General features: G+C 45.6%; 3 protein-coding genes across 6 annotated transcripts; 1 reads left to right on the plus strand and 2 right to left on the minus strand.

The window, feature by feature from the left end:
- Positions 1–4,195: 4,195 nt before the first annotated feature.
- On the plus strand, positions 4,196–7,334 carry LOC100825842. 3 transcript variants are annotated; one of them, XM_024461954.1, is made up of 4 exons: positions 4,196–4,533; positions 4,982–5,820; positions 5,960–6,118; positions 6,459–7,334. In XM_024461954.1, the coding sequence occupies exons 1-4, from the start codon at positions 4,500–4,502 to the stop codon at positions 6,684–6,686; spliced, it is 1,260 nt and encodes a 419-aa protein (XP_024317722.1). In that variant the 5' UTR covers positions 4,196–4,499; the 3' UTR covers positions 6,687–7,334. The 3 variants fall into 3 exon arrangements, with proteins under 3 accessions (XP_024317722.1, XP_003574848.1, XP_024317723.1); XM_003574800.4 differs by having other exon boundaries at positions 4,196–4,394; XM_024461955.1 differs by having other exon boundaries at positions 4,196–4,461; positions 6,459–7,333.
- Positions 7,335–7,499: 165 nt separating this feature from the next.
- Positions 7,500–13,683, minus strand: LOC100826156 (retinoblastoma-related protein 1). 2 transcript variants are annotated; one of them, XM_014900079.2, is made up of 18 exons: positions 13,390–13,683; positions 12,406–12,510; positions 12,166–12,293; positions 11,971–12,067; positions 11,819–11,865; positions 11,433–11,628; positions 11,251–11,317; positions 10,954–11,136; positions 10,620–10,813; positions 9,652–10,531; positions 9,376–9,514; positions 9,214–9,286; positions 8,949–9,125; positions 8,740–8,859; positions 8,503–8,638; positions 8,294–8,406; positions 8,057–8,172; positions 7,500–7,971 (listed from the first exon to the last, which is right to left on the minus strand). In XM_014900079.2, exons 1-18 carry the CDS (start codon positions 13,522–13,524, stop codon positions 7,770–7,772), a joined length of 3,108 nt encoding a protein of 1,035 aa, XP_014755565.1. In that variant the 5' UTR covers positions 13,525–13,683; the 3' UTR covers positions 7,500–7,769. The 2 variants fall into 2 exon arrangements, with proteins under 2 accessions (XP_014755565.1, XP_010235349.2); XM_010237047.3 differs by having other exon boundaries at positions 8,294–8,409.
- Positions 13,684–14,408: 725 nt separating this feature from the next.
- LOC100846115 (pentatricopeptide repeat-containing protein At4g01990, mitochondrial) lies at positions 14,409–18,251 on the minus strand. The gene is made up of 2 exons (XM_003572416.4): positions 17,758–18,251; positions 14,409–16,427 (listed from the first exon to the last, which is right to left on the minus strand). The coding sequence occupies exons 1-2, from the start codon at positions 18,169–18,171 to the stop codon at positions 15,201–15,203; spliced, it is 1,641 nt and encodes a 546-aa protein (XP_003572464.1). The 5' UTR covers positions 18,172–18,251; the 3' UTR covers positions 14,409–15,200.
- Positions 18,252–18,565: the final 314 nt, after the last annotated feature.

The raw sequence follows: 18,565 nt of genomic DNA on the forward strand, positions 1-18,565 counted from the left end.
TGTTAGGATCTTGAGGTAAAAAAACTGTATGAGATGCTTCGAAAGTATAAACTCATGTTTTTTTTAGGGAAAGTATAAACTCATGTTAGGAGTAATAGCTTATTAGGATTTGCTTGACAGTTTCTGAAACCAAAGAGATCAAAGCAAAGATCTGTATTTATTACATCTGCCGGGGGTTTACCCTCATTCATGTATTTTGAGGCAAAACTCGTGCCAAGAGTTTTTTGACAATGTAAGGCAATCTTTGTTGATCAGAAATCATAGTTACATCTTTAAGCAAGATAGGTACTCCAAAAGATTGCTAGGAGGGGTATCAAAGCAAAAACTCTGATCTTGATGCGCCATGGCAGCTAGTTCATCTGCCACTTCATTGGCCTCTCTCGGGCAGTGCTCAAAGACAATCTTTGTAAAGCGTGGGGCTGGTGACACAATTTCGCAGAAAATGCATGATGAAGTGATGGAAGAATTCGCTATCCGGGGATTCAATCTGTAGGTCCCGGATCGGTGAAGAACATCCAGTTTCTTGATTAGGCGATTCAAACGCCTCCGGAGAATGAGCATCTGTGACCGACGGTGCCAGAGCAGTGATTTTGTTGGAGATGGGCTCTCATGGGCCTAGGCGCGCAACTTGGACGAGGAAAAATTCATCGTGGGCCGAGGCGCAACCGTTTTGGACCCGGAGCGACGAACCCAATAAGGTCCTTGAGTCGGAAATACGGGCCCCAAACCCTGTTGGGTTCGATTTGTGTTTGTCGTGCAATATATGCGGGGGCTTATTGCTCCCGTGCTGTCAAAAAAAAGAGGGTTTTCGCTCAAAAAAAAGTCAAAAAAAAGAGGGGAAAAGAAAAACTTAGATCTCGAGAGGGGCAACAATGGCGAGCTCGTCCGAGGCAAACAAGTCCCCCAACCCCAAGGAGGAAGAGCCGGCGCCGGCGGAGCCGGAGAAGAAGAAGAAGATGCGGAGGTTCACCCAGCGGCAGATCGACTACTTCATCGAGAGCGGGGAGCCGTGGCAAACACCCGAGGACAACAACCCTTCCATCATGGAGAACCTGACGGAGGAAGACCGGGCCAGGTACACGCAGGAGTTCATGGATCGCCTGGCGGCGGTGGACGCGGACCGCCAGCAGAGGAAGGCCAGGATGCTCGCGCTGGAGGAGATGCTCCGCGAGGAGCGGCAGGGTGTCCTGGACCAGTACTACGCCAAGGGGTACGCCGAGTACGAGGTCGATGAAGATGATGACGAGGAGGAGGAGGAGGAGGAGGAGGAGGAAGAGCCGGCGGTTCCGAGGGCTTTGCGTCCTGGCCGGAGAAGGTTCCGGCGAGGCCTCGTGAGGCGGGCAGGAGGAACAAGCAAGAGGCTCAATTGAAGAAGTATAAATTGTCATCAGTCAGATTGTCTTCTAAGTATGTATCCTCCATCCAACTTGAGATTATCCCCCAAATAATAATATATTCCTCTTTGAACAAAGGATGTCTCAATTTTGACTAAATTTGAATTCATCTATACATTAAGTCATGTTTAAATACATTCAAATTTTGACAAACTTGAGACATCTTTTGTTGGACGGAGGGAGTACTAGCAAAGACCCGTGCGTTGCTACGGAACAACGAAAAATTGCATCAAAACGTCAAATCAAATGTTGATGCGTTTCATGGGCACATATGTATATAACGATCATTATGTTTATTTTCTAGGGTATACCCTGATCTATTTCTCTTTTGCACATGTCTTGTTCTATATCTCGTGTAAAAAGAAAGTGACACATGCTCAACTCTTTTATTCTCTACCTCCGAGTTATCACTGTTCTCACATACACCACACTTGAAAAGTCATGCGTGAGCGTTTTTTAACATTTCTGCTGAATTCATGAAGTGATTCTCAATATAATCATGAATAATGAAGAACATGTAGCAATGATAACGTTTATCACTTCCATCCGTCCAAGCTGCTCGACCTCTTGTGTGGTGATGATTTAAACAGCAAGCATCGGTATATCGATCAAGACAGAAAATAGCAGCAGCCATCATATAAAGCAAGCGTCAGTATAAAGCAGACTTCCTGCTCTCCTATATACTAATGTCTCCCTACTTTATTTCTCAAATCACTTCTCCCAATTTCTCTCGCTCTCATCTGTCTATTATCTCCATCCACCCTGAGTGCAAACTCCTCCTCTCCCTGTCCCGAATATTCCGTGGCCGCCCGCTTGTGCGCACCGCCTTCGCGCATAGATTCCCGCTGCCCGTCCGCTCCCGTGCGCCGCCTGCTCCCACTTGCCACATAAAACAACAAAACATCAAGCATCGGTATATCGATCAAAACAGCAAGCAACAGCCGCCATCACATTAAGCAAGCGGCAGTATAAAATTTTGCTTAATGGATCCTTACCATGTTCTCTTATTGCTCCTAATCCGTACTTTATTTCTCAAATCGCTTCTCCCAATCTCTCTCTCTCTCTCTCTCTCTCTCTCTGACTATCATCTCCATCCACTCTGAGTGCAAACTCCTCCTCTCCTCGTCCCGATTCATCGCACCGCCCTGCACGGCCGCCCGCTTGTGCGCACCGCCTTCGCCCGTCCCCTCCCGCGCGCCGCCTACTCCCACTTGCCGCCTGGTACGCCTGTGCGCCGCTCACCTGTGCCCTTTCGCAATCTTGTCCGCCTATTCGCCGCGCCCGCGCACCGCTCACGCATCGCGTCCAGCCACTGGTCGCCGCGCGCCACTGCCCGTCGGGAGGGCCACCGTTGGCTCGCGCCGACGCGGTCCCTACTTCATTGCGTGAGGCCACCGCCATCCCGGCCTCGGGCTCATCCCATTGCCGCCCCAGTCCCACGGGGAGCCACCGGCGCGCACGAGCCGGTGGAGGCGACGGTCAGGGCGCGCGACGGAGCCGCGGGTCCGCAACCGCCTTCTGCACACGGACGCCGCCGACGCGCACGAGCTGGTGGAGGCGACCAAGAGCGGCGGCGGGCGCTGGCGAGATCCGAATCAGGCAGGGGCGGGGGTGAGATTCGTAAGAGAGGAGGAGCGATGATGGCTCTATTGTTTTTCTTTTCTTTTTTGGGCGGTACGTGTATTTTTTGCGCTTGAGAACCGCGGGAGCCGGGATTAAAAGACGTGTGGGGACAGCGGTGGCAGATTCATAATTTCGATGAAATGACGTACCGTGACGCCCGTACCATCACCACCAACTCCAATTTAATATATTGGTATATAGCCCAGTACACCCGTGCGCCGCCCACACATCGCGTTCGGCCACTGGTCACCGTGCGCCACTGCCCGTCGGGAGGGCCACCGATGGCTCGCACCGACGCGGTCCCTGCTGCCTTGCGCGAGGCCACCACCATCCCGGTCTCAGGCTCATCCCATCGCCGTCCAAGTCTCGCAGGGAGCCACCGGCGCACACGAGCCGATGGAGGCGGCGGTCGGGGCACGCGAAGGAGCCGCGGGTCCGCAGCCGCCTTCCGCACACGGATGCCGCCGACGCGCACGAGCTGGTAGAGGCGACCAAGAGCGGCGGCGGGCGCAAGCGAGATCCGTATCGGGTGGGGGTGAGATTCGTAGGAGCAGAGGAGTGAGGAGGGCTCTGTTGTTGTTGTTTTTTCTTTTTTGAGCGGTACGTGTTTTTTCTGCGCTTGAGAACTTCGGGAGCCGGGATTAAAAGGCGTGTGGGGACAGCAGTAGCAGATTCGTAATTTTGGTGAAGTGACGTACCGTGACGCCCGTAGCATCACCGCCAACTCTAATTTAATATACTGGTATAGATACTCCATGTGCTGGTATGATTCGTTGCTTACGGTTACAAAGATAATGCACACGCCAAATGCAGACATTCAAGGGAGACAGAGTTATTTTATTCCTACTACTCTGTGCTCTGAAAGAATCCGGACATGAAAATGACACTGAGCCTTAACATGCAAGCTACTACTAACACACCGTCATCCCATATGTAACCATCTCACAATGACATAATGACAAAGGAAACTGATCTGCCAAGATTTGAGTTTTCTATACTATTTCTTTTTTGTATCTGTTTGAAGCAGACGAACACACAATCTTTCAGTATCTAATCCAGTCAATCAGCTCAGCTTGTTAGGATTTTGAGGCAAAACCTTAGGAGGCTGTGACAGTATAGATGTATTAATAGCTTATTAGGATTTGCTTAACATTTCCTGAAACCAATGAGATCAAAGAGTCAATGCCTGCCTGTAATCTTTGTGGATACCTAGGTCAAGTCAACCCATCACACATGCTGACATAACGCAGCAGCAGGCTTCACACTAACGCGTGGAGGTTAACATATCGATGGCCCAAGTGTAGTAAGATCTTGCCGAATCGTTCTACTTCCCAAGTTGTGTTCTCAATTCATAGCCCTGCTACATATAGACAGCAGGTTACACACGTTCGATGCTCAGCTCAGTCTCTCCTCCCTCTAATTCTGTCCTGGTCACTGCTTCCTCGTACGCTTCTTCCTCTCTTGGTTTCCAGCTGCTCCATTATGCTATGTTCCTGCCTTTTGTTTTTTCTGGACTGTGAGTGTACTGTCTGAATGATGTTTGTTTTCGCTTTTTTGACATCTTCATAAAATGATCTCTGTTCTTCGTTATTCTGGGCGGGATCCTTGCTTAGGTTCTAGTGTTCTACAGATCCAATCTTCTCTCAACATGTGCATTTCGATTAGTTTTCAGAAACTTGTGGATTTGTTTTATAATTGTATTGCTTCAGGTTCAGGCTATGACATGTCACCATGTAAAATTTTAGATCCAATCTTGCTGTTTATTTGCCTGTGATATGATTGCTTCAGGCTTTGCTAATTGCTAATTGCAGTAACTTTCCTCTCCCTTAGCTTGTTCTCTGTTTTCAGTTTTTGGTCACACATTGTACTCTCTTAGTCGTTTCTTTTAGACCATCTTGACAATAAATAGCATGATGTGTTGTTTTGTTTTAAAAATATATATGATATATGGTTGACTTTTGCAGCTTGTAACGAGATGAAAATGGCTTTGCTTGTCATGCTACTCATTCCTCTCTTATCTGCTATACCCTCTCAAGCCCTCCGTGTGAGAGGTCACCGGCTGAAATCAAAGACTTTCCGTTCTCCGGCGATCTTATTGAGCCCTGGATCAGTCTCCAACAAGTACTACTACGACATCGACTTCCCCCGAGGCCACATTGCACTCAAGAGCTTCCGTGCCGAGGTCGTCGATGAGGATGGTGTCCCTGTCCCACTCCATGAGACCTACCTCCACCATTGGATCGCCGAACCATACTATGCTCTCAAGAACAATGGTAGCGGCGCCGATGCGCAAAAGCTCCCGACGAGGAAGAAGGTACTGAATGATGGAGTGTGCAATGTGCTTGGCCAGTACTTCGGGCTCGGCTCCGAGACTCGCCACACCGCTACATGGGTCCCTGATCCTTATGGAATAGAGGCCGGAAATCCGGAGAAGGTCCCCAAGGGAGGTTATGAGGAGAAATGGTTCCTCAACGTCCACGCCATCGACACGAGCGGAGTCATTGACAAGCTTAGATGCACCGAGTGCGAGTGCGGCTCTTACAATGTTACCGTCGATGAGGATGGGATCACGATCCCGAAGAACTACACGGGTGGCCTGTTTTGCTGCTATGATCAGACCCAATGTCAGCTCATAGATGGGTTTGGATCCAATTTGCGAGGTGCAAAGAGGAAGCTGTTCTTGCAGTACACCGTGACGTGGCTCGACTGGACCAATGCCAAGGTGGTGCCTGTCAGGATCTACATTTTCGACGCTACTGATACCGCTTTGCTCGATGGAACTTCGCCTGGAGATTCTTGCCAGGTAATGCCAAAGAGAACGTAATTCATACGATCGACAACTATTTCAGATTTGTTTTCTTCCATAGTACTTCAAAAAGCAGAATTTGAAAGCCTCAACTGTTTACTAGGTCAGTTTATGATATATGGTGTTGATTCTGCAGATTGAGTATCAGGTCAAAGAATGCAGCCCAGAAGATCGAGCAACCAATGAGTGCATCCATGCTAAGACGGCCAAAGCGGTCTTACCGCGTGGTGGCGATGTCGTGTTCGGTGTTGCGCACCAGCACTCCGGTGGAAGTGGTTCTTCTTTGCATGATCAGGTAACGTGTAAAGGTTTTGCTATTTCTAAGATGACTGGAAAATAATGATTTCTATTTCTAAGGCACCAATGAGGACCGTTCCATTAAACCTCGGAAGTCTTGACATGGAACACTGCTCAATGAGTACTCCTTCCGTCCATAAATAAGTGACGTGAAATTGTATAGATTTTTATATATGCAAATTCACGTCACTTATTTTGAGACGGAGGGAGTACATATTTTGAAGGTCAATATACATACTGAAACTTTACACAGTTTGAAATATGACCGTTGAGGATGTCTAAATGGTAAAATCACCATACAAAAGAGAGCCTAAACTTGAAACAAATTTAAATTACAGGATGGGCGGCTTCTATGCGAATCGCTTCCGACTTACGGCACGGGAAAGGAGGCAGGAAACGAGGCAGGCTACGTCGTCGGAATGTCGACGTGCTACCCGAAGCCGGGATCTGTCAAGGTCAGCGACGGTGAGGTTCTGACTGTAGTCTCCAACTACAGCAGCTACCGCCGGCACACCGGCGTCATGGGCCTGTTCTACATCCTTGTCGCTGAGCCGCACCGACAATAGAATAATCTCGTTATTTTTTCAGCCTTCATAAGTTAGAATTTATCATGTCTTTATAATAGTTGGGCTATTCTCCTGTTTTGCGGGATGGCGCAAGTCTTAAGGGAGGTGGCGCAATTGTACGATCAAGCCTTGCTCGTTGAATAAAGGAAAGCTGAAAAGCCGGGCAAGTTAACCCGGCGCAAAAACGACTTGTCACTCGTGCCAGCTCTTCTTTTATTTTTTGAAGCTGCCGAATTGTATGAGTTCATCATAGCAGAAGCCAGAAGGGAAACCAAGCCTCCAGATAATGCTTGACACAAGAAGCTGGCCAGCAGACAATGCATAAATTCAAGGATTGACAGGAAGAGTCACAGAGACAAAGGATAATAAGAATACACGTCAGTTATTTCGGCATGGAAGGAGTATATTCTTACTACTTTGTGCTCTGCAGGTATTCAGACATGAAACTGACACTCAGCAAGCCTGAACATGCAAGCTACTAACAAACCGTCATCCCATATGTAACGACCTCACAATGATGTAATGAGAAAGGGAACTCTGCCAAGTTTTGAGTTTTCTATACACAAGAACAAGCATCAATATCGAATCCAGTCAGCAGAGCCTTATGTATTTGCTTGACATTTCCTGAAACCAATGGGATTAAAGGAAACATCTAATATAATATTTAGATCAATCCTACTTTTTATGAATTTTAAAAATGCATGAACTTTCTCCAGTTTTGAGGCCCTGAAAAGAAAACAAAATAGGTGCTGACAGGTAAGCAGTAGGTCATGAGAGGACAGCCAAAAAAATAAGTAGCAATTGACAACAGCATGACAAAGAAAAACAGTGCTTTCATTTACAAAACTGAAAGCTTATTACACTAAATTAGCATGAACTCTTCCAAAGAAAATAAAAATGAAAAGAGAGGCTCAAAGCCATGTTAGGGGAGCTCTCAGGGCAGCCTTTCTTATATATCACAGGAGGAAAGAGGGAGCTGCTCACAAAGGGACCCCCATGTCAGGGAAGATAAAGAGCTATGAGAAAAAGGGGCTTCTTCTAAACTATCTACCATTAGATCAAAATGACACCTAGCAGAGGAACCTAAGAGTCTGTCTGCTCGCATTTCACCGGCGGCTTGGCAGCAAGGACCTTCATCGGGGTGTAGCCGCCATTTTGATCACCGAGACTTCTGGCACCGAGGACCACCATTGAGGTGGAGGCGCCATTCTGGTCACTGAGACTTCTGGCGACGTCCAGATCACTGACGACATCGAAGTTGAGCCTTCCGCTGACTTTCTTCCCGCTGCACAAAATTGCAAATAGTCTGAAGATCAGTATCGGTCTCTATTTGGCAGAGAAAACTTTTCCAAGCTCTTTGTGACTTTTACCTGTTTAGGCGCGTGTTGATTGCCTTGAGGTCCTTGGAAGGGCTCTGAAATGCGTGGGTGCTCTCCCCGACGCACGCATAATAGCTCTTGGAGCTTGGCGAAAGCAAAGTATCCATCTGATAATTGTAAACCACAGTTATCAAAGGACTAGGATAACAATTCAGAGCCACATGATCAGAAAGATGCATAAGAATGTAGAAACTTTGTAAGGCAGAACACATTATCATTGACACACACCTTTGATGACCGTAGAGGGGATACATATACATTGTGAGTAGCAGAAACTTTCTTTGGAGACATGTCAGGAAGGGTTGGAAATCTAGTCAGCCGAGGAGATTCTGGAAAGGGAACTGCTGAAATGAGAAAAGAACACTTCAGAACTTCAGAAAAATCATCTACATATCCATCATTTGCTGCTGCTTATTTTAGAGTAGATGGATGCATACCATCAGTAGCATTTTTTTCTCCGTTGTTTTTGTTTGGACTGGCTCCAGATCCTAGATCCACCAACAAGGGCTTGACGGTAGGAATGAATACTTCATTGTAGAAAGTGATAATATCGACATGGTCCTCTCCTGTTTTCTGGTGTGAAAAGAGTTTGTTACATATCCTTCAGAATGACAGCCATTTGAACACCAATTAAAAAAAATCGCTCAAACAATAAAAACAAGGTGAGGTTTTACCCCAGTGCGGCTTCTTGATGGCCGATGAACAAAAACGCTACGGAAAACCTGTAGCTTGCATTGAGGCTGTTTTCTGTAGCTGAAGATAATCTCCTTGAATGTAAGGGACAGTTGAGATATCTGCAAATAATGATAAATGAAGAATGAAATAGTTGTAACGAGCACCACCTTTATTTGCGGATTTTGTAAATACAGTAATTTAAACATACCTTTGCAACTCCGTATATGCTGCACAGTATAATCTGGTCAATATGCCTGTTGAAAAACAGAGCAGTTTGTTGGCTGATGATTTGTTGGACAAGGGAGTATACTCGCTCCAAAATTTGCTGAGGAAGTTGCAATCTTTCACAGAGCCCTTTGATTCTGATAGCTGCAAGTTTTGCTATCTGCAGGGGGGCAAAAGGAATTTATGTGATAAGCAAGCATTCTAGTGCATCACACTACAATTACATTGCATCAGAAACAAAACTTCACCTTGCTCAAGAATACACCTATTCCTGTCTCTGCACATGTTTCTCCTCCTGCTGCAGGATTAGGTCTTGTTGGGCTGCAATCAAGAATATGAAAAGCAAAGTTTCATTTTTAGCATCTAGCTGACCAGAAGAGTTTACACAGGAATCAGGAAGGAATGTTAACCTTGCAAATGCTGACTGAAGAGGAGGTAGTATCTTTAATTTGATGGTATCCTTGACTGGTGATCTAAATGAATTGCTGTCCACCAGCACATTTCTCCTTTCAGTACATGCTCTTTTGGGCGATCTAACTTCATCTTTATCTAGAAAATATCATACATGCAGGATTTATTAATCCAGTCGTGTACTACAAATGGGAAAGTCCTGGAAAAACTGCTAATTTAGCAACACATTCAAAATCATCATGTAACAGGCATATGCTAGCGGTGTGATTTCGTACCTGGTGAGCGTTCTTGCTTTTGAAATGGAAGAGGTGGAAGGCCCCCCAGTGAAATATCATGATGCGCCACAATCGCATCAAGTGATGGCATTGGTTCGGCCAGTAAACCTAGCCGGTTTATTTCAACAGACAATGTTGGTCTAGCAACAATTAAGGAGTTGTACATTGAGGAGCCTTTCTCCCATGCCAAGCTCTCGAGAAGACGTTCCTCAAGTGAATTCAGATGACGCTTCAACTCTCGTGGAAGTGTATCTTCATGCCTAACAAAGCTCTCAATGACTTTACTCAAGTCAAAAGCTGTGATGCCAGTTTTCTCTAACACAGCTGGGAACATCATTGTGACCGTCTTGTGAGTGGCCAGAACTAACTCAGCAGAGCAGGCAATCATACACCGATGAAATCGCTCATTAGACAGAAGTGATGTAAGATTGCTCCCACTCAAGACATGTGACTCTGCTCTGCACATTGATTCCAGGACTCTATAATACAGCTTAAGAGCTTCCATTTTCCTTTGCTCTGTCCAGATTGCATCGAACCCATTTGTGCTTCGCACAGTAGTGCACATACGCTCACCAAAAGAATTGCCTGTGAAAATGGCTCCAAGTATAATGGCAGCTCTGCGTGTAATGTCATCTGTTACATCCTTATCACATGCCGAGAAGAAGCGCAATAACTCCCCAGAAGGCCTTGAAGGAAGGGGCGATATTGTACTCCGAAGCCACTTGGCGGTTGTCATGGCTGTGCTCACTGGGGTGAGAGGAGGGGCCATCTTTGAGTTGCCAAAGCTATTTCCATTAGGTGATGCGCAGAATCGTGGAGGAGACATTGGACTTGGGCTTATTGCTGATTTTGAAGGTGAGGCCAGAACATCATACTTTCTCTGCAATATCACAGATAGCGTTATTAAAGGTCAAAGCTTTTGAGTTCTGAAGCAATGGAGGAACATGTATTGGCTTATTAGTAATTACCTTCGTGCCTGGCAACTTAATGGCACCTCCTGAGAGACTTCCACTGCCAAGGAAACTGTCATCATCATTAGCAAACATGCGCTCATCTAGCTCTCCTTTTGTGTTAATTGCATTCTCGTATTCCTTGTCCAGGATCAGCAAACTTGATTTCAAGGAGTCTTCCTCCATAAAATTCTTAAAAAACGTCAAGCCCTCTGCATCAAAGAACAAAGTAGTTATGAAATTGAGCAGCAAAATCTCTTGAAAGACAAACAATGGCTACAAACTTTTTAACTTTTGTTTGCAGACCAGACTCGTATCTATTATGAGAGTGTTTGACTGTTGAAGGATATACCTGGATCAATAAAGGACAAATTGTTCTGTTGGCACTCTGAAGCATCCATACATGGTTTCTTTTCAAGAATATCCATTATGAGAGTGTTTGTCTTCTCCAGTGATTTCCTCAACTCATCTGCTGAGGTAAGATGTTTTTCACAGAGGGATGCAATAAGATTGACTCCCTTATCTGACTTTTTAGCTGATTCAAAATCCATAAATAACATACATCAGTTTAAAGCTGTAACTGCCCCACAAGCTAAGCATGAATATAGTAGAGAAATATCTGTCAAAATAAGGAGATGATAGTCATTACCAAAGAAGGATGAATCCTCAATACTGAACTTCCTTAGCCGCACAGGGATATGAACAATAAGTACAGCCTGCAGGCAACAAGTATTCAATATTTAGAAGCTTACTAATATTATGCATCAGTTCCTCTGTTGTATGACAAGAGAAGGCACTTGTGAAACTGGTCATAGTAGTAGGATTCCTTACCAACACAGAAACTAGTTCAGTTATGGATGTTAGAAGATCCTTGAATCGGCTGTTTGTTTGGATTCTCAGAAGTACAAAGAGTAACCATCCAAAGCGATAATATTCAGAAGCTAGTTGTGCATTTGGTTCGGAAGGATTATCTGCAGGCTTGCCATCATTTGACAGGAATAGCTCCTGGTATGCGCGTTTGTAATGCCTGAACCAAAAAAACATCACTGCCGTTTGTCAAACACAATAGTCATAAATGCTCAAAACAAAAAGGCATGGTAGCAAATAAGCTAAGGCACAGTGAACTGAATTGATATATGGGCAATGGAGGTCACAGGGAGCCACAACCCACAAATGAAACGATCAGTCAAAAGACACAACATAAAGTATAACTTTACCTTCCTAGCGAGCATAAATGGACAACAGTGGCTTGCAGCTCCTGTAACTGAGCATAGAAAAAAAATGCATTAATCACGAAGGGATAAACACCTACTAAGATGTTTTCAGTTCTGAAGCAGCGGAGACAACATTTCCGTGTGTGCGTAAATACCTCAAGCTTCTTCTCCCAATCTGAACCATACAGACCAGTAAGAACGCATCCAACCTTTATGCAGAACTGAGGCATCTCCTTGAAAAAATCCACAAGTCTGCAGGGCATCAACAGAGAAAAGAAACGGATTAGCACAATGGAGCACTTCATTGACAACTTAACTGACCACAGCTAAACAAAATTTGAACTGCCTACTTGATTTCAAATGCCCGCAAGATCTGGTGCAGTGTGATGCCACCATCTTCCTTCGCCTTACCTGCTTTGCCGAGCCTTGAAACACAGAAAAGAACAAAAGCAGACCAGAACCTCTGGATCTCCTCAGGCTATAAGAACAAGAAACATAGCTACATGAGAATCTAAAAAAAAGGCCTAAGCTACTTGGCATGGGGCCAAATTGGAAGGAACTGAAATCTATATGAAGACGGCGAGATTTACCGATCCACTGCCCAAGGACGACATGCTGGATAAGAGGATTTTCTTGGTTTCCTTGAACAGCTGCATCGCCTGCCTCATCATGCTCTCGTTGAGAGCTAGCTTGCTCTGTTCGCCAGCAAACAGAATAGTTCAAAAATTATAAGATAATAATAAATTCTGACATGAAAATATCGCAGAAAACGCAAGCTTGCCGTTCTCCTGAATCATGGAAAAATCTCGCAGAATAGATAATTTAATTACACAGGTAAACAAAAAGTTCCACACAAGTTTAAGAGGATAAAGCACTGTTAACGTTCTAAATAACACAATGGAACATAACAAAATGCAATTTTTTTATATGATTTGGAGTGGATGGACTAACCACGGATCACAGAACTTTACCCTTAAAAGATCATACTCCCTCCGTCCCATATTAAGTCCCATATTAAGTGACTCCAATTGTCCAAATATGGATGTATCTATGCCTAAAAAACATCTAGATACATGTAATAGAAAGTCACTTAATATCGGACGGAGGGAGTACATAAACAAAACACCAACGAACATATCACTACAATAATCGCGCAATAGAATTTCCACCAGATCAATTTACAGCGAGAGCGCAAATTCGCACATAACGGGGTGTTGAATCCCAAAGGGGGCGAAAATAATCCAATCCAAAGGGGAAGAGAGCGCAGAATCCCTAAGATCCGGAGCATGAGGCTATAAAAAATGGCATATTTTGGTTTCTCCCCAAACAATCGAACAAGAAAAAACATCAAGCGAGAACCAAATCCCTTCGCCCCCAACAGAATCGGAGATGATGAGTCTCCAAACCGCGAAATCTGCTAATGGCGCAAACCCAACCGTGATCCCCACACAAAAAAAGAACTCTACACCCCCACATGGAAAGCTAGTGCGTATCGCCATGGAAACAGAGTAGCACAAACTGAAGCCTTGAACAGACCTGAACAGACGGCGGGGAAGGGAGACGCGGCCACGTACCTTGCACAGATCGGCGAAGCGCTGCTCCATGGCGGCGGCGGTGGCGGCGTCGTCCGTTCTGCTCACAGCCGTGGACCGGGAGCCATCATCACCCGCCCCAGGGGTTCCGGGCGGCGGCGCGTCTGCTCCCTCCATGCCTGCCTGCCTTGCGCCTCCCAAACACCGGCGACCGAAACCACGAACTCCGACAGGGCCGAACGGCTCCGGTGAACGGCGGTCGCTCTACTAGGGTTCCGGGGAGCGTGGCAGAGAAGGCAGGGTGGGCGAGAGTGCGCGCCAAAAAAAAAGGTGAGATTTTTATTGGCGGGCGGCCGGCGCGAGGGGGCTCGCATCTTTTTATATTTCGCGCGGTAAATGCGCAGAGACTGAGCGGTGGGGCCGGGAGGTCGGTGGGGGTTGTTTTGGCGGGAGAGGCGCCGGGGGATGGCGGGAGATTTGGGTGGGATCCGAAGCCGGAAAGGGTTGGTTGGTGGTGTCGGAGAGCGGGACCCACATGGCAGGTGGGCGTGTCGGGGTCAGGGTTAGCTTCCCACGTACGCCTAGGGGCAAATTGGTCCGAGTCAAATAAAAAAAATGTCAAAGGAAGAACGGTCTGCTATGAGGAATATTCGGTCTGCTGCACTTTACTCTCTTCGTCCATCAGCATCTCCAGCGGATAAAAATGCAAACTTTTTAAGTGACTCTTTGATTGAAAGAAATTTCATAAGACCGTTGGAAGATTTTATTTCTGACTTTTTTTTCCTATATATGGCTTGTTTGATTTTCCTTTGTTTTTGCGACAACTACGCAGCGTCCTTCATGTGAGTTTCTGTATTTCTTATGCGGTGCAATCAAATTACTTGTATTGCACATTATTATGTTCTGAATTTTTGTGTGATTAAATGTGTCATATGAAATTTCAATCCTATGTTTTTCTTACTCGATGTGTTTGTAAAAACCTGCGCTAAAAGTTTTGATTTTAACTACAAATAGGTCATGTCGTATAAAACCATGACATTCGGAACTTTTTCGAATATGAATTCGGTAACATTTGACACATAAATTTTTGATACTCCCACCGTCTCAAAATAAGTGACGTGGATTTGTATAAGATTCTCAAAATAAGTGACGTGGATTTGTATACACTTATTTTGAGATGGAGGGAGTACAAGTGATCTAATAAATGGTCCAAACTTGGATCTCGAAATCCGTGCACTCCTACAAATGTGGCAAGTATTTTTTGACTTAAGTCACCTGACTTTGTGAGGCTGACAGGTGGGCCAGCCAACCGTGGGACCCACATTTCAGCCTCACAAACTCAGGTGACTTGAGTCAGAGAATCCAGAATCCACACCGCTACAAATGGATGGAGAGATCGATTACTACTGTTCTTCACGCCATCAGGCTATGAGATCATCTCGGGTTTCCAGGCCAGCTGTCTGTCAGCCGACCAAAAAGCTTCAGCCTGTGTCCCATGTTCAGACTTAGACTCTGAGTCCCGAACAGAGGAACACGTTACACGTTAGAGCCTTCAGAAATGTGAGGGATACAGATGCAGCTGAGCAGACAGCTCCGAAAAGAAATGCAACAGCCACTCGTGCAGATTTTGACCTTTCATAAGCCAACCCAGGTTTTCAGCCGAGATGACAGTAATCAATTATTCAAAACATAAAACTCCAGCTTCCAGAGCAACAAGGATGAATCGATCATAAGCACTTTCCCCTCTCAGGTCTGATTCTTCCTATCCATTCATCGTCAGGTTGAAGTAACTACCATAGTTTCAACTTAATTCTAAAGAAATTCTCTACCATGTTATGAGGTTTATCCTCCTCTCAATTGCCGGATACACCCCTAAGCAATTCTTCCATATCAGGTCCAATCTCAACCCTGTCTTCCTCTATGCGCCGAGAGATGGACGTGTTTGTTCTGCCTGCAGCTGCGTAGGTCCGGATCAGCGCGCCATAAGCTTCTGCATCAAGGCACCCCAGTTTCTTCAGGTGCTCCCAGAACGCCTCCATCCCGTCCACGTCCTTCGCCTCCTCAAAATGCTTCAGAAATCTCGTCACGAGCTCCTTCGGCGGCACCCAATTCGGCGTCTTCACCATCTTCTCTGCGTCTCTCCAGATGTCCAGGGCCTCGCTAGTCCTAGATTTCTCCAAATAGGACACGACAAATATGTAGAATGTCGTGACATTGGAATGGCCCTTGGCCATGGCTGTCTGCCGCAGAGCCTCGGCTTCATCTGTCATGTCCTTAGCAAGGTAAGCTTCAATCATAACGTTTGTTATCCTCATGTCATATCTCTCATGAGTGGATTCCCACTCCTGAAAAAGCTGCTGCAAGGAGTCAAAATCATCTAACTTTTTCAGAGCTGAAAGCATTACTAGATAGCTTCTGTTTATACATTTCGTGAATGCCGACTTCAGAGACTCCCAGACTCTCTTGACCTCTGATGAATTACCGGAACTGGCATAGAGGGAGAGAAGATTGTGCCAAGCAGATATCTCACTCCTGTCCATTACTTCCTCAGCTTTCTTTAAGGCCAACACCGCCTTGTCAAACTGCGCCAGCTTATTGTAATTGTTAGCCAGCACAGTGTACAAGGACCAGGGAACTGGAGTCGACTTCTCCAATTCTTCTACGAACTTCTCAGCAGATTTCAGGTCATTCACCATAATATAGCTTTGTGTCAGCATGTAGTATGTAAAACTATCTGTCCTTACATGGTTTTCTCGCATTTGTTCGAATGTTGTGGGGATTTTCTCAGGCTGGTCTGTCTTCAGGTACAAGTCCATCAAGTTGTTGTACACCAGTGTACTCGGAGTGATGTTCATGGCTTTCATCTTTTCAAAGAGTTCTAGGCCTTTGTCTGCCTTCCTGTGTTCCGCATAGCAGTTAAGCAGAGATGAATATGTCTTTATTGATTTGAACATTTCCGGAAGACTCCAAAAATATTCTTCGGCAGCTTCTAGTCCATTCACTTTGCATACAAGGCCGAGCCGCACAGCATGATGCCCAAGCTGCAAGGATGCTCCGCGAGCTTCCATCCAGTCCATCAGCTGTAAACATAAGAACATGGTCAATCATAATATAATGAACATAGAATTATCTTGCTCAAAAAGGGGACTCCAAATAAATACTTCAGAAAAATCAAGTCCAAGTAAAAGGAGAGAGGATCCATAAGGAACACATAAAAGTTTAGGGCACACAACTCCAAGGGAAACACAATTGATGATTTCTAAATTTAAAAGTTTAGTCAGTTTAAATATAAGTACACTTCCGCGATAATTGAGAATGGAGATAACGGGCATTTTTCTAATAGAGAAATGCTAAATCCAATTTGCAGGAAGGTTCCACATAAAACCAAAAAATATAGAAATGGTTTACCAATGACATTTTCACACCTCAATAAAAAAAATCGAGACCCATCATACTAGTCAGAAGATGTACTTGCCAAACTAATTAGATAAACAATGGATTAAAGAGAGGCAGGGGATTCACAAATAGAAGGAATTTAGAGGAGGGGGCCAAGTGCCACAAAATAAGTGATATCTGAAATTAGACTGAAATTTTCAGGGGCATGAAAAGTTCCCATGAATAAATACTAGTCTAGCGTGGGAATTGCAGAAGCTAAGATACCAATGGTGAAGCCAGATAATATAACTATTGGGATCCTTTATGTAGGGGTAGTAAATAGTTTGTGACTTTGTGGTCATTTATTATAGCACTTGAGAAGAACTACCCTTGGTAGTCAGCATCTCAAGCAAGAGGTTCACGACAGCTAATTTAGACAATCAACTTAAGAATCTATTTCCTATGCTCTGTTCATTGGTAAAATCATGTGATATGCAACGTTTCATACCACACTCAATGGGTAATAACTGGCGTTTATATTTCGCAATAAACCGGTTGAACTCACATCCCTCATTTGTAAACATATTTAAAAAAAGGTAGAAATACCATAACATTGTTAAATTATACCTATGTCGACCTCTTAAAGACGGAAAAGGCTGAAAGCGGCATATGGTATTAAACCACAATTTTCACTCATTGCTAGCACGAGAAATTGAATTGCGCCAGAACATGCCAGGTAATAGTTTCAGTTTTCTATCGCCCAAATCTAAAACTACATCTGAAGTTAAAAATGCCAGTGATTCACAAAAGACACTACTTGAGTCGAAACCTTCGCAATCCTGATTCCTCAATCCTAAGCTGCTATCAAGACAACCACATCCCCTGTCTAAGATCCAATTCAAGCGCACCACGCCATCCAATCTTTCAGCACGCTTCTTAATAAAAAAAAATATTGGAAAACAACGAAGCACCAAATGGAGGCGCGAAGACAGCACAGCAGATTGCAATCCAAACAGATTGTGCAAAATTGCTCACTTCGAGGGCGCGCTTGTAATGCCTGTAGCTGCGCAGCTTGCGGACGTAGGAGAAGAGCTGCTGCTCCGAGAGCGGGCGCCTCTCGCGGAGCCACTGGTCAAGCTCCGCCGCCAGGCATCCGAGCGGCGCGTCCGGGGGCAGCGTCGACAGCCGCGTGTACAGCCGAGCCCAAGCCCCTTGCTGCGGGTCGCCCTTCTCCACGACGACGGGGTGCGCCCCCTTCTTCGCGAAGGGCGGCGGCGGCGGCCGATGCGCCTCCGGCGGTGTCTCTGCCTCGGGGGATGTGCACAGGAGGCGAGCGCCGGCGAAGGGCGGTGCCTCCTCTGACAGTGCTTCGGGGGTTGTGGACAGGAGGAGGATGCGGCGGAGGAGGAGGCGGCGAGCGCCGGTGGAGAAGGGGACGAGCGCCGCCATGGGTTTAGGGATTTAATTCGACCTCTTGGACGGAGGAGTCGGCGACGACGGTGAACCGGGCGCCGGTTTTTGTTTGGTAGTTGCAGGGTTACTTTGCTAGTATGAACACCCTCGTTTTCTTAATAAAAATTATATTCCTGTCAAGTAAGTACTCCTACTTTTTCTTACACGACTAAGTACTCCTACTTTGCATCTCCTGTTTGTTTCTAAATATCGCATCGAAATTTTACATACATTTCAACACCTGTGTTTAAAAATAGACCGTCTAATTAAAATGCAAGGAAGATCCACTGGGAAAAATTAAAACGAAAGGAAATTGTTGAAGTACAAGTGGATTGCCCTCTTTTCTCCATCAACTTGAACGATGCATGAAACTCTTCACGGATGAATCGTA

The sequence above is a fragment of the Brachypodium distachyon genome, chromosome 3 (assembly GCF_000005505.3).
Source record: "Brachypodium distachyon strain Bd21 chromosome 3, Brachypodium_distachyon_v3.0, whole genome shotgun sequence".
Classification (NCBI taxonomy): domain Eukaryota; kingdom Viridiplantae; phylum Streptophyta; class Magnoliopsida; order Poales; family Poaceae; genus Brachypodium; species Brachypodium distachyon.